The sequence below is a fragment of the Syngnathus typhle genome, linkage group LG2 (genome assembly GCF_033458585.1).
Source record: "Syngnathus typhle isolate RoL2023-S1 ecotype Sweden linkage group LG2, RoL_Styp_1.0, whole genome shotgun sequence".
In the NCBI taxonomy this organism is placed as follows: Eukaryota; Metazoa; Chordata; class Actinopteri; order Syngnathiformes; family Syngnathidae; genus Syngnathus; species Syngnathus typhle.
The window spans coordinates 14,959,853-14,986,715 of record NC_083739.1 but is presented as its reverse complement, the minus strand read 5'-3'; the positions used below and the strand labels follow the sequence as shown (position 1 = coordinate 14,986,715).

General features: G+C 41.8%; 2 protein-coding genes across 4 annotated transcripts; one reads left to right on the top strand and one right to left on the bottom strand.

Annotated features, from left to right (window-relative positions):
- Positions 1–4,938: 4,938 nt before the first annotated feature.
- c1qtnf12 (C1q and TNF related 12) lies at positions 4,939–15,706 on the bottom strand. Of its 2 annotated transcripts, XM_061272518.1 has the most exons (8): positions 14,692–15,701; positions 7,805–7,909; positions 7,445–7,556; positions 7,175–7,362; positions 6,237–6,345; positions 5,891–5,984; positions 5,712–5,790; positions 4,939–5,637 (listed from the first exon to the last, which is right to left on the bottom strand). In XM_061272518.1, the coding sequence occupies exons 1-8, from the start codon at positions 14,866–14,868 to the stop codon at positions 5,539–5,541; spliced, it is 963 nt and encodes a 320-aa protein (XP_061128502.1). In that variant the 5' UTR covers positions 14,869–15,701; the 3' UTR covers positions 4,939–5,538. The 2 variants fall into 2 exon arrangements, with proteins under 2 accessions (XP_061128502.1, XP_061128503.1); XM_061272519.1 differs by lacking the exon at positions 7,805–7,909 and having other exon boundaries at positions 14,692–15,706.
- A 918-nt stretch (positions 15,707–16,624) lies between these two features.
- On the top strand, positions 16,625–20,112 carry sdf4 (stromal cell derived factor 4). 2 transcript variants are annotated; one of them, XM_061272386.1, is made up of 8 exons: positions 16,625–16,962; positions 17,323–17,400; positions 17,483–17,630; positions 17,802–17,938; positions 18,135–18,248; positions 18,545–18,703; positions 18,889–19,064; positions 19,340–20,112. In XM_061272386.1, exons 3-8 carry the CDS (start codon positions 17,497–17,499, stop codon positions 19,514–19,516), a joined length of 897 nt encoding a protein of 298 aa, XP_061128370.1. In that variant the 5' UTR covers positions 16,625–16,962; positions 17,323–17,400; positions 17,483–17,496; the 3' UTR covers positions 19,517–20,112. The 2 variants fall into 2 exon arrangements, with proteins under 2 accessions (XP_061128370.1, XP_061128369.1); XM_061272385.1 differs by having other exon boundaries at positions 16,627–16,962; positions 17,323–17,630.
- The last annotated feature ends 6,751 nt before the right edge of the window (positions 20,113–26,863 follow it).

Genomic DNA, 26,863 nt, shown 5'->3' with positions numbered 1-26,863 from the left:
ATAAAATTGTTTTTATGACCTGTCTAGATATCAGAGAAGAGGAAGTGGGTGAAGAGTCACTTTTAAAACTGGGGATGGGATTTTTATTTGTGATATGGAAGTCTCTTCCTGACACTTCAAGCACAATGTAATGAGATCCAGTACAATCAAACATTCTGCCTTTACAAACATTAAGGCTTAGTTTGGACTGAGAATCAGTAAGATGGATCTTCTTCCTGGTCAACGGCTTTGCTTTTTATGTCGTATAAGACAGTGAATGGCCTGGTGCAAGTGGAACTAAGCAGTGTCTGCCATCTAGTGGTGCATGGGGAGATTACATCTTAAAGCTGCATAGTGAATATTATGTATATATATATATAAAAAGAAGTCACACCCACCTTTTCAACACAATTATGTGTGTTTATTTCGAGGAGCCCCAGTTTGCTACCGCCCCCACTCCAATTCTAGTTGATCACTTGGAGAAAAGATAATTGGGGATAGTTGCCCTTATTATTGTTAATAGTGCAATTTAAGTTGTTATCATGGAGAGGACTGACCTGTCCCACACTTGATGTCAGACATCGTTTCAGATATATTTTTTTTCTGATGCACTCAGTCTCCCCAGAATATTATTCAATGTAATATTTTGTGTCAACAGAATTCCTTGGGAGGTGAACAATCCCAGACACATTCATCGCCTTTAACGATGCACTTTTAAAAATGGAATGTTAATGTTAAATAAAACATTTTACCTCTGCTTGCCGCATTCTACTTTTGGCAGGAGCCTTTTAGCCACATAATGGGAACAATATCACAACTGTCCAATCTGTGTGAACCGACATGTGTCTCTACTACATTACACTGACGGCTGAATGTCAATATTACACTGCATCATATTAATTGGTAAAAAATTGTGATTGTGATGTCACACTTGGTAGTATTAGCATTTTCTAATTCGGTTAGCGTTCCTAACCCTCCTTAACCCTCTAATTTAATCTAACCTTCTAATCTAACCATTCACAATGAAGTAACATCTTCTCTTAACTGATCATAGGCACTAGTTGGCATTTTTACTTAGTACATCCAGAGATATTGCTAAAATATGCTGGACATGTACTTTTTGGAAGGAATCGCAATTTCTAGATTTCAGATGTTCTTGTTTCCATGAGAAAAATACGACAGCTGATAAAAAAAAATGGCTCCGAGTGTGCAATTGTCTTTAATTATGGCAACAATTTAAGCGAGCTCTACATTCCAGGGCCTCTTATGATTTTGCTGTTATGTGTCTTGGAGCCTGCGGAGTCATTAACACGATACCAATCTGACCAGTGGCTCCAGTCCGGGCCCCCCGCGGGCTCCTGAATGCAACCATCGGGACAAACAATCAATACCAGTGACAGATCCCCGTCTGACAGAATGTAATTGCAGCGTTGTGAAGGATAGTGTGTCATTCTGTTAGAGATGCGCGTTGTAGAGGATCCCAAAACAGGGAAGCAGTGAGACAAAGCAGGAGTCCACTCAAAAACAAGACTACAATCAAGCAAGGCACAAGGAATAGTAAATAAATAAATAAATAAATAAATAAATAAATAAATAAATAAATAAATAAATAAATAAATAAATAAATAAATAAATAAATAAATAAATAAATAAATAAATAAATAAATAAATAAATAAATAAATAAAGATCCCCAAAACAAACAAAACCGGGAATAGACTCAGAGACAGTAACATGGCAGAACACCGAGAGAAACATCAATGTGACCAAGACTTAATTGCTTAAATCTTAATATTTAATTACTTTAAATCTTGAATTACTTAATTGACCAATCCACTACAGATGGAAGTCCGCCCTGGACATTGGACTTCCGAGGTTTCACTGAGTAAATCGTGTTTCTCTCTCTCTTTGTCTCCATCTCCTCGACCTGGAGGAAGAAAACAGTCTCCTAGCAACTGCTTTGTTTAGACCCAGGTCTGTATCAGCAGGACTTGGACCGCCAAGGTTGTGTTTGGCGTAACCAACAGCAGCGGCGAAAAAATCCAAGGCATGCTAAAGACATAATATACAGGAGCCTGGCATCCTTTGCGCGCAGTCTGAGTGTCTGATCCTCTCTGCAGGTCGCCATGTTTGGAAGTGCCGACAAGCACAGAAGGAATACAGAATGTGTAGAGTCCGAGCCCAGTGCCTGGCTCGCTCTCAGGAGCGCTCATCCTCTTCACAGTCGGTCTCCTACTATGGTCTCTCATCCAAAGTGTGTTCTTGTGGTTTGTGTTTGGAGTAAAGTGAAACAGTGAGTAATAATCCACAGTGATATGGATTGATCATCTTGCTTTATTTGGATTCTGCTGGAATCAAGAACGGGAAAAAACGAGCACATTTTATTGTAGAGAAAGTAGTTACCTTTCTCCTGAGGGTGAACCAGAAGCTCAAACGTAAACTAATATTTGTCTCATGGTCGTATCTGTAAATTACAAAGCAGGTAGAGAGAAAGAAAGAAAGAAAGAAAGAAAGAAAGAAAGAAAGAAAGAAAGAAAGAAAGAAAGAAAGAAAGAAAGAAAGAAAGAAAGAAAGAAAGAAAGAAAGAAAGAAAGAAAGAAAGAAAGAAAGAAAGAAAGAAAGAAAGAAAGAAAGAAAGAAAGAAAGAAAGAAAGAAAGAAAGAAAGAAAGAAAGAAAGAAAGAAAGAATTCAAGTCAAGTTTATCTAATTTGCTCTAAATCACAAGCAGTCTCAAAGGGCTTCACATATACAAAACAAATTGACAATTATTCTCAAAGCATCCCCTGATCTTGAGCTCCCAAGAGGGCAAGGAAAAACTCAAAAAACCTCTACCAGGGGAAAAATGAGAAACCTTGAGAAGGGACCACAGATGGGAGAATCCCCCTTTCAGGATCACCAGGCTGCAATAGACGCAGAGAGGGCAGATAAAATACATAATATAAAAAATCAACCCTGATCTTAAGCTCCAGAGGCAAGGAAAAACTAAAAAAAAAACTACTAAAAGAAAGAAATAGTCGTATCATTTTATTTCATCGTATTTATATATTTATTATAAATGTATTTTTCATTTATATACATGTATTATTTATTCATATAAAGGCTGGTCCGCGAAAATATTTCTGACACGTAACCAGTCCGTGGCGCAAAAAAGGTTGGGGATCACTGGTCTATATTTGTGAGCTGTTCCATAAAACCATATATATACATTCTCTCTAAGCACAGTGAGTATGTGATCCATAGTATAGTGGTTAATGCTCTGGACTATCACTTCTGCGACCTTGGTTCAAAACCTCAGTGGGACCTGAAACATTTTATCATAGAAAAAATTTGCAACACCGCTTCTCGTGTGCTGCCCCATATAACCATGCAGCTTCCTGAAGCTTAGGGTGAGGGCAAGTTTTAGCTCCTACAGAACATGAACTTTAGGACCTCCAGTCCTTGGAAAACATGTTGGAATGCGGCCCAGATGACTAAAGCTTGACACTTGTGACCTTTGACCATGATATTTCCCTAATAAAGTGGCCTGTTATTAGGTACACTTGAAAATGGCGGTGTACCTAATGGAGTGTCCGTGTGATTCCCTTGTTAAGTGCACCTGCGTGAAAAGTTTTAGCTCCTGCGGAACGTGAAAGTGTATTATAAATGTATTATTTATATAAATCTGTTATTTATTCATATAAAGGCCGGTCTGCGAAAATATTTCTGACACGTAACCGGTCCGTGGCGCAAAAAAGGTTGGGAACCACTGTCTTAAGCAATCTTCTGTGACATGGGTGGAAAACAATCCTGGAACATTTAATGATTAGTACTGTTATCACCCTAATATGTTGATCATTTCTGTAATAAACAATATTGCATGCATGTTGTCTCCATGACAATCCCTTAATTTAGTTTTGGCGTGGATTTTTCCCAAGGTGCAAGACGTACGCTCGACGGCGTCAGCCGGCAGGTCATCGAAGTAGAGGAATGTGCTAATCAAAGCTTTGTTAAGTCTCTCTCACACACCCACACACACACACGCACACGCACGCATTCGCAAACACACACGCATTCACAAACACACACACTTCACAGATTGACAATGGGGCCCATTCATGCAGAGAGACTTGACTCTGGAGGGAAACACAAGCAAGAGTGTCTCTCAGCATTTGGACACATGTAATTGCCATCACTCAGTCTGTCTGATGCTGATAATGGCGCGATGGGAAATTCCTGTCAGAGCACTTTCGCAAGGATTTTTTTTTGGCAGGCTCCGTGTTCCACTGCGGGGCAGTCAAATGCGTTATGGCATGCACGCATAGCTGTCATTAAACACAATTTGGAAAAAAAAAAAAAAACACAGCATCAAGGCAATTAAAACAGTTTGCGTGTGTATGTGTGTGCGTGTGTGTGTGCATGTGTGTGTGTATGTTGTTCCCTGGCATCTGAGGGGGCTTGTCTGTCAGTTGGACATGTTGACGGACAGTCTCCACCCTCTTCTTTATTTTTAGTGCACTTTGAAACGACATGAAACTGAAGAGGAGTAAAAACATGCAAAGTGGGTCTCGCCTGAGTTGGTGCAATGTTCCTGCGGTTGGCGCTCAGGTCCAAAAAGTGTGCTTGCATGCACTTTTTACTGCATTGATGCCAGGAAGGCTACAAATTCATTTTTAGAGAGGATAAAACACTCATATTAACCTTCACTTTTGTATATTTGGAAGGAAGCAATGGGAAAAGAAGATTTGGAGTTTCAGTGGATGTGGTTTTTTTTTTTTGGTTTTTTTCATTTGACTGAGGCGCCCTGGACTTGATGCTGCCGGCCCAACAATATGCGAAACTTTCCTCCAACACGAGGAACACCTAAAGAATCTAATTGAATGCAATATAACAGTGAAATCAAATATTTCTGTCTTACCATGCAGGGAAGTATCACCAAGGCCAATTCAAACATAGCGGTGTAGTCACATGTTGTACAATCGAGTAAAAAGATATCAATTTATTGTTGCAGGAATCAAACAGTCAAATAGCACAAGGATGATACAGTTTGTCAAACATAAATATTATAAAGTACAAACCTAAACAATTTTACGCAGTTATGATAAATTACAAATATATGGCAGGAATATAATAGAACAGTCGAGAATATACAGCACACCATCAAATCAACATTACTGGGACATAAGATTTACCATGACAACCACACCCTTAATACACAATTTGATGCCATGTTGTCGCCATTTCATCATCAATCAATATGAACAAATTATGGGACTACATCGTTGAGAAATGAATTTAAGACTCGGTATGACTCATACTTGACGTTTGTTGTATGTTCTATGTGGGGTTTTAAAAACCTTACAAGACAATGACATGATGCACGTTCAGGTCATTTTACCAGCACGGGTTTGTCCAAGAAGGGAGGCAGTGAAATAGAAAACACTTAAGCTCCGCCCCTTCCACCCACATGCCGTCGGGTCAAAAGTCAGCTTGGACTTGCTTGCGACGTCACGGTACTCTGATGCGGTGGCGCTCGTGAGCGGTTCGTTTGAGGAGAGCGTTAGCAGATTGCTGCTACGTGACGCTACACGCCGAGGAGCACGCCCATGAAGTCGGAGCCATTCTGTATTGTAACCGAGGCCCCGGCGGCGTTGTCCACAAAGATGGAGGTGTACTGCCCGGCCTGAAAGAAGGCAACACATTTTGTATTAATTTAAGAAGAGGTCTGTTTAAAAGAGATCACAGGCTACTACTCACCTGGAGCTCCAGGAGGCCCTGCACGCTCACAGTGAAAATCCGACTGTTACTTTCCAAGCCGACAATCATCTCCAATGAGCTGCAAGACAAAAAAAATGATATTTTGAGAACCATAATTACAGAGGCCTTATTTGCAACACCACCCAGTATCCTTCCTGATTCCCGAGTGGCCTACTTACGTGTATCTATGGCAAAGTGACTCGATGCAGATTAATACACGGATATTGTCTCTGGCCTTCAGCTGCGTCTTGCTTCTCTTCACCTCACTGTGATCTGGAAAAAAAAGTTGACATTTGCTGTAACATGGAGACATTGTAGCACTTAATATGTCAATTGTGTTTTGGCATCTTGAAGTTGGAGTTATTTGAGTGTCCTAAAAATTCAACCTTAAACATATCAGCAATTATTACAGAATATATAACACATGCATTTTGCAGTGAGGTTGAATATTGTAGTTACGAAGCATCATGGATGGCAACTAACTCTACTAACTAGATCTAAAGTGATCCGTGCATTTTGATTTACCAATGTGGACATTAGCAGAGAACTGGTAGATTCCTGCGATGGGGGCGGTGAATCTACCAGTAGTCTGGTCCATTCCTGAACCTCTCAAGAAGGCTCCCTTGGCTGGCGGCTGAAAACAGTAAGACCAGAGTCAGCATTTTAGTAAGAAACATTGCTTTGAAATAACATAACGGAGATTTTAAGAATAAGGACACACTCACAGCTCCACACGACTAGCCCCCAGCCTGCCTATAAAGGTTCTGCTATGCTAGGCTCGTCAACAGGCGTCTTCCACTACAGCAAACTGTTTCTTACAGTGTCTATTTCTGTCCTCTCCAAACTTTATTCCAAGTCACACACAGAGTGCCTTTTGTGTGCTGTCCAGAGAGTGATGTGTGGAATTGAACTGATATTTTTGACTGGTTGGCCTTTGGGTGGAACTTCTGGCTTAACCAGTGCCAGTTACCACTGAGGGGAGGATGCCTCACACAAACTAAACAATGTCTACCAAATACAAACCCCACCCCAAGAGTTGCTGAGAAGCAAAAAAAAGTTTGAAGAATAAGAGAAGAAAAAGGGCAAATCTTACGGGAATCAAAAGAAAAAGGCGGCCCATCCAAACCTCACACTAAATACACAATTTATCTTATTGTATTTGAACGAATGGATTTGCTCTAACGGAAAGTGCCTTCTTATAACACTTTTACGTTACTGCTGATCTTGAAATGTTGAACCTAGGTACCATGTGACCCACTTTTGAGTCTCCAAGCCAACACCTGAGAATCCCTGATTTAAATTCTCAGCTATTCCATGCATTCTGAGTTTCAACTTAAGCATGGAAAGAACACAGATGGGCCTAAACTGAGATGTGAACCCAGAATATCAGAACTGGGAAGAAGCCCACAAGATGTTCGCGTGGATATAACTGAGCAGTGTAAATGTGAACATTTGCAACATACTGTTTGAAAATTCTGGAGCTCCACCAAAGTCTTCTTGTCAACCACCATGGGCCCCTTGAGTTTGCAATGGAAAGCTTCGTCGATCCGCCGGTAGGAGGTCATGCCCTCCTGCAGCGTGAGGAGAGCTGCGGGAAGGTGGCTGGAAGTGGGTTGTCGATCCACAGCCACGGCCCGTCTCTCCGTAGCCTCTGTTAGAAAGACATCATCGCAAAGGTCGGGTTAATACTTTCATACCCCAACGGCTTAGATGCAAAATATCAGTTGGACAACCTTTTATCATTTCTTTGAACTCTTGGAGGAGAACTTCCTGGGTCACCTCAGCTCCAGGTGAGCCGGGTGGTCCTTGTGGGCCAGGAGGACCTGGAGGACCAGGTGGGCCTGGCTAGTGAAGAACAAAAAACAAATGTTAGCAAACAACCAGGTCATTAAAGTCACATCATGTTGCTTGTGGGCTAGTGATAAGAAGAACAAGAGAAAAGCACAACAATGGAAGACGTATTTCTTCTTGACAGGTGGCTCTTTATTACAAGAAGAAGACAACTTTCGGAAGTCTTTTTTTTCATCTCCCAAATCAGTGTTATCGGTAGTTTATTAGCATAATCAATCTTTTTTGCCATCTTCTGCCTTTACCAGAGGTCTTTTCCGTTTGCGGCATTTTGCCGGGAAGTTGCCAACGGGTCGTTTGACAAAGTCCATCCATGATCCCAATGGATCCACTCTCTGGTTGTCAGAAACCTGCAACGAGAGGGTAATATTACCTTGGGTTTGCAAAAAAGGAGGAACAGTGTAAAAGACATTTATAGCGAGCATACGCTAGCCTAGAAAGCAAATCACTTGTAAACAGGATCAAATTCCTGTTTTTCAAATTTGCAAGTCTGGGTAAAAAAAAATCTCATTTTGTCGAATACAAAATACATTTTTGTTTAATTTGTCCTGGAGGCAAAATTATATATGTCAATGAATGCTACACATGTTTTTCCTTTACTCTTGTAGTGGAGACTTGCAAAAATCCTGCCGCCTATTGATTTGGAGTGTAAATGAGTTATTTGCCACTTCATTTCTAAAAACACCGTGGCCACATCAATCCACTCAAATTCATCACTCGGTGAATCATCCATAATAAATAAACGCCTCTGACACTTCGGACAGATGCCACCCTTTAGTCTGTACATTCATAGTCCAATTTAAAAAGAAATTTAAAACCAATTCAAATTTTAAAGATCCAGTTATTAGATGAAGAAAGTTTTTCTCTCTACCATAATTTGCTTAAAAAAATGAAATGCATTTTTTTTTGATTTACCATATTAAATTAGACCAATGCTCTTCTTAAAAGAATCACTTACTGTATTGCTAATTTCCTCCGTCCAGATATTTCACTCGGATGCCATGTCAAATCTTACTTTCCCAAACAGTCTCAGACAAAATGTAAACAAAAGTGAGTGATTTCTTAGCATGTGGAATGTTCCTTGAGCAAGACGGTTGAGAAAAAAAAACTTTGCAATGCATGTAAGTGCGGCGGACTGCCAACATTTGTTTATAATAACATAATAGTTTGTAGTGTGTACCCAGGCTTCACATGATTTAATATTGTTAGTCTACTTTTCACTGTGTGTACAACTCACTTTTGATAAGTTACCACAGGCCCTCCAAATGTTCCAAGATATCTGGACACAACATTTTCACGCATGCATTTTGATTTATGTCAAACGAGAGCCTGAATGAATTCCAATTGCATTCATCTTAAGCAGCCTTTCACCAAACGTCAAAGGTTTGCAGTCAAGATAGATGAGGAGATAAAGACGAGCCACGAAAGGTGAGTCGTCTGAAATGGAATTTGTTTAGGTTTGGCAGCAGGACGCAGATCACTTATCTGTAAAACCAACACCGTTTTTTTTTTGTTTTTTTTTTCACTGTACAAGACCTGCCTCTTGTTCCACTGCAATAAAAGAAGTGGCTTCTTGTTTGCCTTCAAAATGTGCTGGAATCAAAACACTTTCTCCTCCCTCTCTCCCTCCCTCAAATATTTGGAGTTTCTCTTCTGTCTGACAGCAGACTAAATAAACAAGTTAACATGTTGGATTTTCATGGTTTTTGTTGTGCTTCTCAGGCTGGGAAACACACAAAAGCAATGAAAAGGAGAAGTTATGAGACTTCTTTTCCAGCTTTCATAAAACAGAGCCTCGTGAGAAATTTCCACAGAGAGTTTTTAAGAATAAGTACAGTTTTAAAGGGATATTCTTTGTGTGTGTGTGTGTATATGTGTGTAGTTTCCAGCCATCTCTGTTAACATGAAAACGGTAAATAAAAGAAAAGCAGGAGGTGAACAAAGCTGAATTCTTTTGAATAATAATATTATAACTGGTCACCATGGCAATCAAATAGTGACTGCAGACCAGACTGCAGGAAGGCAGCAAACAACATTTCTCAAGCCAAGCAGTCATCATGGTAAAGACTTTGGGTTGTTATTTTTAAGTGCCATAACAACGCCATTAATGATCTGTAAGGGGAAATACTGCAGTGGCTTTGTCCAAAGGGTGGTTACAATTTTCTGAGATGGAGAGCAAGATGCCAATGAGCATTTAATGCTGTGAATTGATAACCGATTAAAGCAATAACTCAACACTACATTACTATCGTTTGTTACTATATCAAGGGGGAACTTCATCAAAAAGTATGTTTTCAATGTTGCAAATGTTTACCATTTTGGCAAATCCACAAGATTAAAAAAAAAAATTGTTCATTAGTTTATATGCTAGGAATATTAGTTGAGGGTACTGTGTGTTAATATTTCTACTCTGAAGCAGCGATATGTGGCATTAGCAAAGATAAAGGCCACAAATTCCAAAATAAGTCAAAACTTCACATTAGTCATGCGTTTATGTCATAGAGCAGACGTCTGAGTCATTATCGTACTGGCTTTGCGTGCATAATAACGACAACATAACAGCGTATGCTTGTTATCCTCTTCAAACACACATACACACCTACCTGCACACACATTTGTAATTAAACTATTAAAATTTTGCCCCTCGAGGATTTTATGTCCTCAAGGATAAATGTGAAGAGCCAACATAATTATTATCTTAATTTGTGGTCTGAACATTACAGTAATTATTGTATAAATAATTTAATCCCCATTTGAAAGAATGATGCACTTGTTCCATTCGCTGTGAACTGTTTCAGCACAATGGAATGCTCCGATGGCATTCAAAGAAAGATACGTTCATTTCAAGAGAGCGCTTGTCTTACAGGCTGTTTACATGAGAGCTTTTTGAACGGAAAATTATTTTAAAAAAGTTTGTTTCAATTTGTTTGATGAAAATGCCGTCATTGTGAATTACTTACTCACAAAGCGTACAATACATTATCAAATCATATCCAGTTTATTTAACGTCGGCAATCCAAAACATAGTTTTGATTAAAACTTGGGACGACGAACTAGTTGAGTGACAACTGTGACTCACATTACACCGGGAGTTGGTCAACAAAGTCTATTTTTCGATTGGTCGCTTTTATGGAAAGGTTGGAAAAGGGTAGGGTGAGTTCAAGAGAATTCTGTTTGCCAACTTCTTTGTTCTTGAAACGTGCAGCAAGTCTTGAAGAGTGGAAAGATGGGCAAGCATTTTTTTTTATACAAGTCTAACTGTATGTTGATTGGTCTGATATTTTCAAGTGGGGGCCCTGGTACCAGCCTGACAGCCGACAAAGAACACCGGGGCCCCATCTTTGATCACTACCGATGCAGGAGTGCCTGGAAGTGGCCTCATCAGTCAACAGCCCAAAGTGAGGGAACGTGTCAAGAAGTCTGTCTGAAGATGAGAGGCTTGAAATCAGCTCAGCGGCATTTGACTTTCTCAGTGCTGCCCCTGGCCATGCCACAGATACACTCGTCCAGATTGGGACTGTTCACAAAACTGTTGTTAAATGAAATGAAATGAAATGAAATCTATCTATCTATCTATCTATCTATCTATCTATCTATCTATCTATCTATCTATCTATCTATCTATCTATCTATCTATCTATCTATCTATCTATCTATCTATCTATCTATCTATCTATCTATCTATCTATCTATCTATCTATCTATCGATCGATCGATCGATCGATCGATCGATCGATCGATCGATCGATCGATCGATCGATCGATCTATCATGTGACAATTACAACTTGGAATTGGTGGAATTGTAATTTTTTTTTCTATTCCAAGTTGCTGCAGAATTATGCCTTTGGGACTAAAGCATAAAAGGACGTGTGTTTATTTTGTTGATTCGTGCAGGGGCAAATGGTTAATTTTATATGAAGTCATAAACAGGAAAACATGGCTGAGTGCTAAGAAAAATACTAACAGTACTCTGGGACTCCAGCTCAAGCATCTCCTGTATTTTTCCATGAATTCTGCTCAACTTTACAAGTGCTCAAGTACAAGTTGGCGAACAGGGGCAGGGAGCTGTGTTTTGTTGGTGATAAAAAAAGAGGAAAAAAAGAATGTGTTGCACAGGCAGGCTTAAGACTGGACAGACAGGATGATGAAGAGCTTTATAATCCTCTTGTTATTTTTCCATGCCTGTGCTGCTCCCTGTGCAGTCATCCATGCATGGCTGGATGGGGATCACAGCGCACCCATCACAACCAAGAGGAAGGGATCCCGAGGCCATCTGGGATCAGGGTATCTTGTTAACCTGAGTGGATCCAATTTGCTGACATGAGCCAAATTATATCTTTTGGAGAATACTTGTTGTGAATATTTGTGACAAAAAAAAAGAAATGAAGTCCCTGAAATTTAACAATTTCAAATTCCACCCATGTTTTTCCATCCAACACCACTTATGTATTTTGAGCATCAACCAATCAGTAAGTATTGAACAAGACGAGTGTCCCTGGTAGAGGTTGATCCCAAAATGTCACCAAGACTTCACCAGGAATGAGAGAGAGGAAACAAAAGCCTCACCTTAGGCTAAATGGAGCCGTTTATCAACACGTCAGTGTGATGTTTGACTTGACTCCCTCCAATTACAGCCATTGCGGATTCCTTGGAGCTCTCAACAATGACAGATTGCTCTCATCTTTTGTTTGGAGAGCAATGAGGCTTACGTTCTCTTGAGAATTTCAATTGAAACAAGGACGTGGGCCAGGTAGCATTACATTGGGTAGAAAAGTATAACAAGGCTACATTTTACTAGCATTATTATTACAGTCGTGGCAAAGGGAAAATGATCCGAGGTTTGCCCACTGCAAGCAGCCCACACACGGGATTGGTCATCCTGAAAAACTGTTTTCAGTTGGCATGAGAAGGGAAAAAAAATTTAAATGCGCAGTGTAAATGTTTGGCCCGTTTGACAACGCACGTTTCACGCCAGGTCACCTCTACCAGACATGTTGTTTTTCTTGCCATATGTCGAGCGATAAACTTACTAAATAAGTAGTGGGAGGTGTTTCGGGCCACACTTTTGACTCTGAAAGCAGAGAAGTGTGGCTAGAGCTAACATTTTGTAGTTTATGTCAAGCTGCAAGTTTAGACTTTCATCCGAGGTGACAGCATGGAAAAAACACTCTGGATCTGTTGGAGGCTGTTTACAGGACAAGCGTGTAGTAAAAACTGCAACATGTTTTGAAAGTTGTATAAGCGAGTAGAAACACAATCGTGTAAAAAAATATTTGGAGATTATGTAAAGTCTGCTGTGATTGCGGGAAATGAAAACAATGTTAGCGGGGAAGGACAAGGGAGGATTTGAACAGGAGCTAATCCTTACCAAGGTGTTCTCTTTCAGTATTCCTTCTAACGGGTTTTGTGAAGACCTTACACAGCAGGTTGTCCCACTTTCCAAGGCCGCACCGCCCCCCGATTGGATGTCCCAGACACAGCGGAGTCAGACCGGGTCTTTGAATGACAGAATCAATTGACTGGGAAGAACACCGCCAAGGTTCTCAAAATATCCGCCCACCTAACGTTCACGGGAATTACATCATGGCAAAAAGCCGACTTTGGTGGACCTCTGGAAGGGCAGGAGGGTGTCAGGAAGAAGTTTGTGAAAAATACGAGACGCCCCCGCACCTTGTGGGACGGGACAGAGGAGTGGAATCCGAGTGGGTTATAATCTCGTCCAACTTTAGAGTTGACACAAGGTCATTCTTCATTGGTTCTGCTTTTACAGGGCGGCCCAAGCCAAATAAACAGCAGCGGACCACAGCCAGCTACACGGTGTTTTATAGATACAAAGGAGAACTCACTGCTTGTTTCCACGGGAGTAAGATTCCAAAGGTAGGGGTCGAAGGGAAAGAAAGACACTGTATCGGACTGTGTGCGTTGTATTCCAACATAATGGGTGGGCTGAAAGCAAACAATCGGGCCTGGTGGAAAACTCTCATGAATATGCATCACCCATAATAAAGCAAAAAACAAACATTCAAAGCTGATCACTGCTGCAACATGTTTAATACTGAGAGGGTTCACGTGTAGAGCAACTTTATCGATCAGCTGCAGTTCGTTTGGCTGCAGCGACTTCCTGACCTTGCTCACCAGGCTTCCCGATGAGAGGGTAGTGCGATGTGATGCTGAGGGAAGGTGTCCAGAAATTGATGATTCACACTCTTGATCAAGACTCAAGAGGCTCGTGGACTGAGCAGGTTGTCAATTTAACACAAGCCAGATATAGGTTCACAATACACCACAAGCAAAACGTACCATCTGGCAAAGCATTCTAAGATTGGTAAACGTGCCAACAATGTAGATAAGTGTCACCAGCGGCTGAGCATCTACGTTGTTGCCTGGAGCCTTTACCCTCTGGGAAATCTCCTCTGATAATAGTGACTCCGACCCATTGGGGTAGTCGCACGGTAGTGCCGGAATGCTAAGCGCTGAAGGAAATGCAGTTATTGCGCCTTCCAAGATGGAGTTACCCCATCAACCTTTATAGCGCAGGCCAGCTGGTGGAAGGAAACCTTTTTGGGTCATCTCTGTCCGCCAGTGTTGCACCTGTGCCAGTCCAAACCCCGTTGGGCTGACAAATGTTAAGACACAAAAGCCTCCGATTACACTAAAGTGTGCTTGTCTCTTTCTGAACATAGGTGAGATAGTGATCCGAAAAAACAAATGGACGGGGTTTCAGTCTCCCTTTATGACAACAACAAAAGAATTCATCACCTTTGTTCTGTAGCCAGTATTATGAGAAGCATGCAATTCCCACCTGATCATGAAACCCCGTATTTGTTTGGAGAATAGTTGGAGGACATTCACACTCGACTTCACACTAATTGATGCTCTGATCAGCCTTTAGCAGTGCACATTCCTGGCATACCCGTGGAAGTCATCCATTAAGAATTTCACACATTTCAATGCGGCCTGCTGAGGTTTGACCCAAGAGGTCACACCTGTCCCCCGCGATCGTTCAGCTTTTCCGCTCTGGGACGGCAAAATGGTGATAAACCTGTTCATGTCACTTATCACTATCTGCTTACACAAAGAAACACTCACATGGTAAAATTATACATTGTTTTAAAGAGTTTCAGTCACTACCTTGGGAATTCCAGACTCTTCTTCACTGTTGGACAGAGTCACATTGTAGGTCTCGGTGTGTTGCAGTGGTGTCTCCTTCAGCTTCTTCCTCTCCTTTTTAGCTTCCACTCCATCCAAGACATAGGAAGTCCAACAAATGCAAATCGCCACAACCAAGGGAGCAGTCCCACACCTCATCTCCACAAAATTTCACCAGGATCCTGATGGAGACGGAATACTCTTGAGGAAGCGTCTATTCAAGGATGCTCAGCGGCTCCAGACGTCCTGAATGATGGGAAGGAGCCAAAAAGAATAGAGCAACTCCAAGAGACAGTCACACTGACTACTGCAGCTGAGCCCCCCACCCCCAGCCCCTTTCACCCCACTTCAGCCACTTGCTGCAGACTTACTCAACTATGAAATGTTTCAAGCAGAATGCTCCGAGGGTCTCACACATGGGCTCAGATCTGACAGCAAATAAACCCATTAGTGAGATTTTTCACGCTTTCTGCTCTGTTGGGGGGTGAGCTGAAAGATGGGAGGTAGGGGCCAAGGGAGTGTACGGGAAGAAGCAGCAGCAGCAGCAGCAGCAGAGAGGAGGGGTGTCAAAAACTTGAGGCTTTGCAGCGGCTGCTTCTTCTCACTCTCACTGTGCAGTGGATCCGGCAAAGTGATGCTGTAATGGCTAAAAGTCGAAGGTCAGCCAAAGACGGGGCGGGGGGTGAAAAAGATGTTGCTGCTGTCCACTCATGGGACAATTGGACACAATAGCGGGAGGTCCAGTCTTCCGAATCTCTTCTCAGGAGTTCCTTTTGAATATTCCTTAATCCTATCACAGGGTCGAGCTGTTATCTTTTTACCGCATGACACTCAGGTGCCGGGGTGGTTCCCTGAAGGTCGTCTCCCCCCAGCAAACTCACATCTGTTTGACATCAGACGCCAGGAATGAGTTTTGTTGTTGCTCTCTGTATATCCATGTTCTCCCCTGCTCACTTTCTGAGTGTTCACAAGGGAGCACGGTGGAGTTTATATCACGAGCTATCCTCCCACCCCTCTCCTTCTGCACTGTTGGCAAACACACAAGCTGGCCCAGGTCTGTTTTGTCTCACCTGAAGCACAAGAGCTTCTTTGGCAACAAATTATTTATGCATGAAAATTGTTCAGACATCTCCAAAACACTACACTGAGATCCAAGTTGCCTTGAGCACTTTCATCAATCTTATTTTTAATAAATCTACTGGAGAGAAATAATGTGGTGCTAAATAGCAATTTGGCAATTAAAAAATTTAAACCTTAACTGAGTTAATCTGGTATTTACTGCCTTCAGTGCGAATCTGCGTAGAATAAAACGGTATCTTTGAAAACCTGTTAAAAATACACGATTTAGATTTTAGTATCCAGTTATATACTTTAGCATTGTGCCATCTAGCGGCAGAAAGGCGAAGTAGCGCTGTGGCCATAGAAATGTACATGAAAACCACCAGAAGCATGAAATTCTACGTAACGGCGGCGCCATAGTCTATGTGACAAAGTGATGTCATAATTGCATATATATTGTATATTCCGCAGTCTGGATTATGTTTGCACGTTTCCCAAAGGTAGAACACGAAAATGAAAGCCCAGTTGTCAATCTTGCTCTTTTCATTATTGATAAAAAAAAAATCATTCACCTTGTACATGTCAGCCTTACTTTTATTCAAGAGAAAAAGCTATTTCAGCGCTGTTTTCGAAAAGAAATCCTTTTACGACATCGATGTAGTTTTAATCTTGTTCTCAGCTGTAATTGTTAATATTTTTTGAAATTTCAGGTGAGCACTGGGGCGGAGCTTTCTTCCATCTCTGGAAGTTTGCTTAGTGCTGTGCCATGAAATTCTTCCTACTAAAATATTAATATGTGCTTAAGCCTCAAAGATTGGGATACGAGTGCAAGTCCCACTTCCTAAAAAAAGGGTCTCACTTCCTGTCGTCAGTTCCTTAGTAGCTCGTCATCAGGACGTCATAACAAACAGCGAGCACTTTGCCAGATCGTGTGACGTGTATTTTATGAGTGAACAATAACTTTCCCGACAATCTTTTGGGTCACTTTCGTTATCGAGCGGAGAGACATCCCACATTGGACGACGAATCGTGAAAGCCACGTCTACAGGAAGCGACATTCATCTTTGCTAGCCCCGCTGTGGGGAGAAACTCGCAGAGCCGGTTTACCATTAGCTGCTTGTCACCGCTCGCTTGACTACCACCTCCCTACGGCGTTATCGTTCGCAGAGGTGCCTTTATAACGGTTCTTCACAGGTATGCTCATAATTGAGCTGTGATCAACATTACTGCGATGCTAGCCTAGCGTTGCTACATTAGCCGGCTGTGCGTGAAGTACACACGGCGTCTTAAAGTTGTCCAACGTGTTTGGTAGCGTCCGATTTTTCTTTCTTTGATAATGTCAGAAAACTACGATCTGGTAGCCACCGTAACTTCTGAAAATATGGAAGCAATCACCGTTCCGTATGTTCTATGCTTGTAGTTTGAGACAGGAACTACTCCTAGACAAAACCTAAAGGATCAAATGACCATTGATCGACACTTGATCTAATGCCGTAAAATGGTCTACAGATTTGTGCTCTTGAAGTCTGACATGTGGTTCTTGCCTCTCCACAGCAAATCATGGCCGTTCAAAGAAGCCAAAACATTCTGGCCGTGTCGCTGTCTTTATGGATCTTACTGCTGGACACTAATGTAAGGGCTCGGCCGGCTAACATGTCCGCCCCGAAAGACAAGAGCTTAGCCAATAAGGACGACAATGAGATTCTTCCGGCAGACCACCTGAATGGCATGAAGATGGAGCTGGACGGCCACCTCAACAAGGACTTTCACCAGGAGGTCTTCTTGGGCAAAGACATGGAGGAGTTTGACGAGGACTCTGAGCCCAGGCGGAACAGGAAGAAGCTTATTGAAATCTTCTCTAAGTATGATCTTACCTTGAAGAAGAAAATGCTGAATGTTAAACACTTGAGTTAGATTTTGCATTTCATAAAACAACAAAAAAAGGCTTACATGATACAATGTCGAGACACTTGAGATTAGATGTACAGACCGAAAGTTCAAATGTTTCTGTTTAACGCCTGCCTCTCTCCCAGAGTGGATTTCAACAAGGACCACAGTGTGAGTGCCAAGGAAATGCAGCGCTGGATTATGGAGAAGACAGAGGAACATTTTCAAGAGGCCATGAAAGAGAATAAGAACAGCTTCCATGCCGTCGATCCAGACGGCGACGGTAGGTCTGTGTGGATTTAGAAACAAGTCAGCATTTGAGTTTGACAATTTAGGTCAGAACCTTTGGTCACAAAAACAAGTACTGGATGAATTTGATTCTTTCTAACATTGAATACTTACATTATATTTGCAGATTTTTTAGACCAGTTCAAGTCATTTCATGATGACATAATTTTGTCCCCTTATTGTCTGTACAGGTCACGTGACATGGGATGAATACAGAATCAGGTTTCTTAGCAGCAAAGGTTTTACTGAAAAGGAACTTGCAGAGAAAATCAAGAATAATGAAGACCTTAAACTGGATGAAGAAAGTAAGCAAAGACCTCCATGGAGTATTTCCTGCATTTGTGTTCCTTGCTTATAAATTTGTGTGAAAAGTACATACTATGAGAAAAAAGTTGATTAATACACAAGCTGATTACAAGAACAAAGGCAAGGCAGCTTTGTTTATATAGTTTGTAACTCCACACCATTAACCTACCTAAGTAAATCAGCAAATCTGCAGATTCCAAACTGCACGCAAGAAGTCGTCCACTGTACATGTTAACGTAGTGTTGTCATCTTCAGAACTTGTCAATCACATCTTTCTTCATGGTACTGCTTTCAGCTCAGGACGTTCTGGAGAGCCTGAAGGACCGGTGGTTCCAAGCTGACAACCCACCAGCAGACCAGCTGCTCAATGAGCAGGAGTTCCTTTCCTTCCTGCACCCGGAGCACAGCAGAGGCATGCTCAAATACATGGTCAAGGAGATCATGCGAGACTTAGGTGTGCCGTCTCATTTCTAGTCTGCATTGCAGGCCTCGTGTCGTTTGATGGCCTCTAAGTTTTTTGTTTTTTTTTTTGCATTGGACAGCAGTGACAATCTGTTGGTGGCATAAACATGTTTAAATATAAATGTATCATTTTCCTTTCCAGTTTTGAATCCAAATGCGAATGTGCTTGTTTTGCAGACCAGGACGGCGACCAGAAGCTGACCGTGTCGGAGTTCATCTCTCTCCCTGTGGGCACTGTGGAGAACCAGCAGGGCCAGGAAATGGATGACGACTGGGTCCGCGAGCGGAGGAAAGAGTTTGAGGACGTTATGGACTCGGACCACAACGGCATCGTCAGCATGGAAGAACTGGAGGTGGCCTCTTCTTCTGTTGCTATTTGCTGAACGACCCCCTGGCCCTGCCAAGCACACAGATTTTGGGAATGAGTAATCATAATTGCATGTCAATCTTGATTTAAGATCAGTTTAGTAATGCCCTCGTAGACTGAAAACCAACATGTACCCAGAAAGGAAAAATTTTCACCTGAAATGATTGAGTACAAAGAAATGTCCAAATGTTGTTGTTTTTTCCCTCATGGTTGGAAGCTAACATCCAAAGCTTAAATTTCTGGTGCTTTTCTGTTTGACAGGAGTACATGGACCCAATGAATGAGCACAACGCTCTGAACGAGGCCAAACAGATGATCGCGGTGGCCGACGAGAACCAGAACCACAATCTGGAGCTGGAAGAGATTCTTAAATACAGCGAGTACTTCACTGGCAGCAAACTGATGGACTATGCCAGGAACGTCCACGAGGAGTTCTGAAGAGTGCATGTTTTTTTTTTTTTTTTTTTTTAAATGTCGACTCGAGTTGGCTAGTCTCGTTGGGTTGCGGACTACGTTCAGGCAAAGCGGCTGTACTCTTGAATGTGTCGCACCATGTTCACAATTGATGAGTGCGCATTTGCAATATGTGCATATGACATGTATCCCTGGATAGGACTGAAAGAGCAGTTTGTGAGTGTACAGTGTAAATATTCAATATCACTCGCATGCAGCAAATTTATCTTGCTCATTAAAGTGGGTTTCATGTAATAGTTTATTAAATAAAAGACAAGTAATGTAACAGATTAATATATGATCACAAATGCTCAGGTGTCAGCAAAACTCTAGCATTTATTTAGGTCAGCTGATATTCTTGCCCAAATATATATTTATATGAGCACCACTGTGTCACATAGGCTCATTTTGGAATTATGTTTTTTTCTTTAGCAAGTTTTACATAAATGTGGTCCAGAAAGTCTGTAGTTCTATTCCCTGTAGTGTTGGAACACTGCTCAGTGATGTGTAAGAAAAAGGGCAACATTGTGTCACACCTGTTGCAGAAGCACTGCAAAATAAATTTTTCCTTACCAAATGATCATTTTTGGGTGGTGTAAAATTACTTCCTTGCATAACACAATAGAAAAGTGCTTTTTCATTTGACCATAACAGCACCTTGCTGGGAGTCTTAATTTTTAGAATCAGTGTCCATTATGGTCAGATGTCTAGAGTCTTAATTTTTAGAATCAGTGTCCATTATGGTCAGATGTCTAGTTATCTAGTCATCAGTTGTAACTGTGGTCTTTGATACAAAGTCCAGTGGCATCATAGAGTGCTCTGGTCCTGTTGTCACATAAAGACGGACCGAAGCTGCTCAGCAGGCTACTCTGCCATCAACAATCAGGCAACAAGCTGCAGCGTCAGTCCGTCTCAAGCTTTCACCATGCAGGAGCAACAGGCGATGGCGGATTTCGAAGATGTTCTTGCCAGGGAAGAACACACCATGTCACCTCATCAGGAGAAACTGGCAAGAAACATTGTGAGCACGCTGATAATGACACTCGTCCAGCGCAAAGTCAGGAAGTCGACTGAACAATATGACTTACAGCTGATAATCGAATGGGTCTACCATAAGGTTCTGAAGGAGGTCGACCTGGAGCCTCTGGCTGCTCTGAACATGGCCGCCTACAATAAGTTTGTCAAGCTCATGATCGAGGACCTCTCTGATCAGTATGATTCGCAAAAGAAGCTGCTGGAGGCTCTAATGTCAGACAAGCCATCAATTGATGATGTTGTGTCGAAGCACTTGACGAAAAATCTCAAAACTTTTAACCTGATCATGGAGATGAGCCCGATGAAAAGGTTCTTCACAGTTTTGAGCAGAGCTTTACTCAGGTCTACCACTCCACCACTCGGACTGCAAACTGTCCTCTAAATGTTTCGGCCTTGGAAAGTTTCATCTACCTTCTGGGGACATGTAACAAATGTTTTTGAACTACAGTACTAATTAAATTTAATCACTTTGTCTTTTCTCAGTATTTGGATCACCCGATACCGCACCTGTAAAAGGGGCATAAAACTTTTAAGGCACCCCCCACATTGTCAAATTGATTTGGAGTTATCAAAAACGGCTGGGGAACTTGTTGGCTTCGCACACCGCTTGCCTTGTGTTTAATGGGACGGTAAATACAAGAATAGAATCACTGGCGTCGTACGAAACCATCACTTCAGAAGATAAAAAACCAAATTGTCACGTTTGTTCAATCGTTATCGCTGCATCCTCAAAGACAGCAAGACATTTTTAACACTTAAGATGGATTATGGAAAAACAGAACATATTAACTGAGCAATAGATTCATAAAAAAAAAATTACAGGCCGAGGATTTGATTTGATTGTATCCCGAAAATAGAATGCGGAATACCTGACTCACATTGCCAACAATGGAAAATAATCACACCCTCAGTCATTTGGAGACCAAAATCATGTTTCTGAAAAAAAGAGCAAAAACTCAGAATTAATAGGAGGGAGGGTAGTGCAAATGTCAGAAGTAAATGCTTACGCAAGTTATTAGTGTCTTTTTGCTACTACATAAAGTAAAGTTATATGATTAGAGTCTACCTTTCAAGATCAAATGATGTCATCACTCTCATGTGAGAGGGCAATATCACATCACAAAGAACATTTATTGAAATCCACCTTTGTCATAGAGTCAGACAAAATTGCTCAGTAGTAACAATCAAGTCACATTGTTAACAATCTGGAATTCAAAGTGGGACGCACTGGACAAGAAACATGGAATCAGACTTTGCAGTGGATCCGGACAGCATCCTGCCGATTGTGTCCAAACATTTTGACAAAATTTCACCAGCCCAGTGGTGCTTGCTCTCCAAAGGGCATTTTGACTCCAATACGGGAGCCACGTTGGCGGAAATGTGCACAGAGATGACGCGAAAGCTCGCCACCGATACCTTGAGACTCATCATACCAGAGTTCATCCAGCGGGTCGGTGAAGCCACAGTTGAGGATTTGACTCCCGTCTCGCAGGGCGCAACCAACAGCGCATTTGCTTCAGCGCTGGGCACCCCGTTACAGCAGTGCAACTCCGCCAGCAAGTTGGACTCACTGTTAACAGATGAGGTTTCTGAAAGGGTGAATCGCACTTTGACATCAGCTACAGAAACAGACACGCGAGAGATCGTGCCCCTCATGTACATCCCCGGCACTTTTACCAATCTCAATGTGCTTTACCAGATGGTACGTCTCGCTTGCAGTGCGTTGCGGACTTATCTAGGTCACGTTGAGTCAAAAACTCGGTGTTTCGGAGCGTGCTGGCGTCAGCCGTCGAGCCTTGAACACGGCCAGTTGATAGAGGTTGAGAAACAGCAGAGTCTGGAGTCATCCTGCATCTCAAAATCAAATATCAGTGCTGGTGAGACAACCGAAGCGGTGACTAAAATCCTCCGCAAATGGTCAGATAGCAGTAACACTGGATCTGAAGATTCACAACTTGAAACCTCTGCAGATGTTCAAGGCACAGCGTCTGACATTGTCACAACGATTGTTGGAGATCTTCACTACACCTCAGATACGGACATTAACGGCAGCAACCCAGTAAGACCTCATTTCGATCTGAGGTTGATTGAGAAGACGTTGACCAACTTTTTTTCTTCACATACACAAACGAACTCGCGCAAACAAAAGTTTGTCGAGTTCTCAAGAATCAGGTTTGACAAAATGATGGCTGATGTGATCCGTCAAGGTCTGTGGAAAGAATCCGAGTACTTGGTGGCTTTCCCCAACGCCTCTGCTGATTTGTGTGATCCCGAGGTGTCCCGACCTGCCTCCAACCCTCCTCCTTTCAGTTTTCAGGCAATCCAGAACGATATCGAGGACTTCTACATCAAATTTACAACGCCAGAAACAAAAGTCGTGAAAACCCATGAAAGACTCAATGAGGAGATTACAATGTTTTCGAAAAAGCTGAGTGATAAAATCTATGATCATGTCAAGGCAAACTCCGAGTTTGTAGACAAGCAAATGCACGGGCAGAGTAAATATATGGAACAGAACTCGGATGTTCTGTTTCACGTTGTGGAGGATTCCGTTGGTACGTTCTTGCAGCAGATGCTCCTTTGGATGGAGATGGAGTCCAAAAAGAAGAGAGCAAGTACAAATGCAGTGTGCGGTGCCTTAAATGATATCGACACGCTCATGTCTTCAATTATGACTCCAAGTCAAGGGGAATCCAGTTGGCAGCCAGAAGATTCACTGTCTTCTGAAATGCAGTCTCACACAGCCCCAGTTGTCATCACAACAGCAATCATGGAGAAGCTAGCTCTGACTCTGGTAAGCATGCTAATCATGACGCTAGTGAAACAGTTCCCAAAGAAAGTGAAGAAGTCGATGGGACAGTGCCAAGTGCAGATGATTATCACTAAGGTTTATCGGGAAGTTTTGAATGAAGTCAACTTGGAATCCTTTGCCACTATGGACATGGTCACCTACAGTAAATTCGTCAAGTTGGTGATCAAGGACCTCTTCCATCAGTATCGCTCTAAGACAAAGCTCTTGGAAACGTTCGAGTCGAACTCCGATTCGTTTCGAGATGCCGTTTTGAAACATCTCCTAAACAACCTCAAATATCAGACAGAAGGCATAGGCAAGAATAAAATTAGAAGATTCTTTTCAGTTTTATTCAACTCATCCACATATTAACATCTGGATGACAATGATGAGAGGTTTTTCAGTAACATTCTTTTATTAGAAACTTTTTTAACCTAAATCCAGTTCATGTTTGAACCCCTGGAAGATTTGTCCAGTACCTATAGGTACCGCAAATGCTCACCTCCCAATGGGAGTCTGTGGTCAGTGTGACCAATCAATCCATGGTTGTTGTGCAACAGGTGTGTCATTGGCACCGGCGGATGCTCGACCATTTGCAGCAACACACAACTACAACTTCTGACTGTAAAGTTTAATTGAAGGAAATTCCAAAGGATCTCACTACCATGGTTACAGAGGAGCCTTATTAGAGAGTTCCTGGGTTCGAGGTCAAAGACTTGAGTTTTCCTGTTTGCATTTCTGCTGTTGTGTCAGGGCAAGTCGTCTATTCCAAAGTGCACAACTCATAAATAAATATTCTCCGCTCATCAATGCATCGTGTAGAGATTCCACAGATTCAACTCCTTCTGTGAATCTTCTATTACTCCAGTATTGCTAAATGGCAACACTATAATTTCAGAGTTTTTTCAGATTGGAGATTATACAAGGTAGCACTTGTAGCGTGTAGCTTTTTACCTGTTCTATCAGATACTTTGCGTGTACTTTGTACAACTTTTAGCAGCCTGTAACTATGGTAATAAAAAATATATCACATAAGGTTCAACCTTGTGGGTTTTTTTGGCGTCTGTCTGCTGCTGATCTTTCTAGTCAGATTGGAGTGCAAGTGGTTACTGACAGTTCCCATTACATCACAGCGCCAAGATGCATGAGCAAAAGTCAAAACGAGTTAATTGCCTACCACATGCACATCGATAAAATAAAACCATTCTTTGTGCCCATGTGCATGGATTCAGCTCAAAATGATTTTTCTAAGCCCCTAACACTTTTCCAGGCCTTTGAGGTAACGTGACATACTTAGTAACCATCTGTAAACACGAGACAGAAACTTCAATTCCTCTCTCCCTCTTAATGCACTATAATGTCTTAAAAACTTATTTTTCTTGCCTTTTCCATTCCCCATAGAAAATCCCCTGTTGGTGATTCACCACCAGCCTATTGCGTAATGATGGTTGAAACTGGGATATTTTGGAACGTTCTATGTACAATCAAAACACAAAAGAAATGCATACCGTACCAAAGTGAGTCAAACGACAATGCTCGGTAGAACAAGGGACGTGTCCTAGAGTAGAGCAAGGAGAACAACAGGCCCCATGTGAAGCTCATTCCTTTTGCGCGGTAACACAAGTGCATCCCACGGCCAGCTCGTAAGGACATTTGCACCAGATATCATGTGGCTTGTTGCGTATTCTCTTGTAGACCGGAATCTGGATGTAGATGGGCTTGGCAACCATGTGCGCCACAGTGCAATTCTTGCAGACGGCATGCTCGATGATCTCAGGCTCCCTACCTTCACTAAAATTCCACCTGCAATGAAATAGAACTTTATGAGGACAGGTTTTTAGACCCCAGAGCAATTCCCAGAAAACTGTTGATGGGTTGTAATAACTCCAACTCACGTCAGTTCCCAGGGAGCAACTGAAGATCCTCCCAAATCCGACACGTGTTGGAAGTGCGTGCGCTGAAATTTGGGTGAAGAAGTGCACTTATTTGGACACAGAGGTTTGCTGCACACTGTCCCCAGTAAGACCAGTAAGAGCTGGAAACCCTAATAAAGAAAACAGAAATAAAAGCCCAAGAGTTGTCAGTATGATCTCTTAAGCAGTAACATCACAGCTCCGAGTGTTAGCATTCAAATGCACGCAAAACCATAATAGTGGAGAGGAGCTTGCATTTCTCCTGCCCAGTGTCCAGTTTTCAATACTCCCTTTGCACTCGGACGGCTCAGAGCCCAACAACGAAGTAAGGGCAAAGGCACTGATTGTTTAATAGTTTAATTTAATGCTCTGGCTAAACAATTCCATATATGTGCAAGCACTTCTGAGCGTTGCTTTCGAAGCGTGTTAATAGAGATCTTGTAGTGGCAGCTTTGGCTAAAAACAAATCAGCCCCTTACTCCAAACATAATGCGGACAATGTTTGCTTGTTATCAATATTTGCCTATAGTTGGCAAAGGCCAGTGGATGCATGTCGCCCTTCCGCATTTCTTGCCATCCCGCCACTAAGAGCACTTTGCAAGATGTATTTTCCAAATACTCCTTACATGTTTGAAGGGTGTTGAACCCAAAGTAAACCACCCACGAAAAGGAATGTTCAGAATGAACCTAAAATGCACAATAAACTTTCCAGGTGAACATAATTGAACTCTCTTTAAACCTGAATGTACATTTTAATGTTGTAATTCTTTTTAGAGTAGGAAAACAAAACGTTCTGTACTCACCAGAGTTTTGCTGGCAGTCATGTTGATGTGGGAATAGTAAATTTTTAAGAAGTAAAGTTGTGAGCTGTCCAAACTGAATGAGTGTATGTCCAGGCAGTTCCGTTTTTATACACCCTGCCATACCCGTGACGCCGAAATGCATTTGCATGGTGCACTGGCCGCAGGCGAGTTGCTGAGGTTCCATAATCCAAAGCATGATTGAAAACACCAATTTAGTCATTGTTTTGATCACAGATTGGGAAGGACTGTCTTTAAAATGCTTAAAGAACAACGAGGGACAGCAGAATTATATAAGCAATAGTTACAACGTGGTACATTCAGCTTACTTTCACAATGTCATGAATCTGTAAACTTATACTCAGGAGCGACTTATATACATATATATGTTTTTTTTCACTTTTTGTGGGCATTTTATGGCTGGTGCGACTTATACTCCGGTGCGACTTATAGTCCGAAAATTACGGTAAGTATTTTATGATTAAGACATTTTTCACATGCTCACTGTTTTTTTTTTTTAATTGTTGCTTAAAGTCCTTCTGTATTTTAATTAATCAGTACGGCTGCCATTTTAAAGTTCATGTGCTCCCACTGTCATGATTCAGGTGTGTGCTGTGAGTCAGACCTAGCAACACTCTTGTTTGGAGGCAAACAGTGCAGGGACTTGATTTCCATGTGTAAACGTTGGTGTGTGTATGTATGAGAGAGTGCGCCTGGGATTCCAGGTAATAATGAGGGAGTCACCGGTCTTCCCTCAGGAATTCACAACACGTGAAAAATGTGTTGAGCTCTG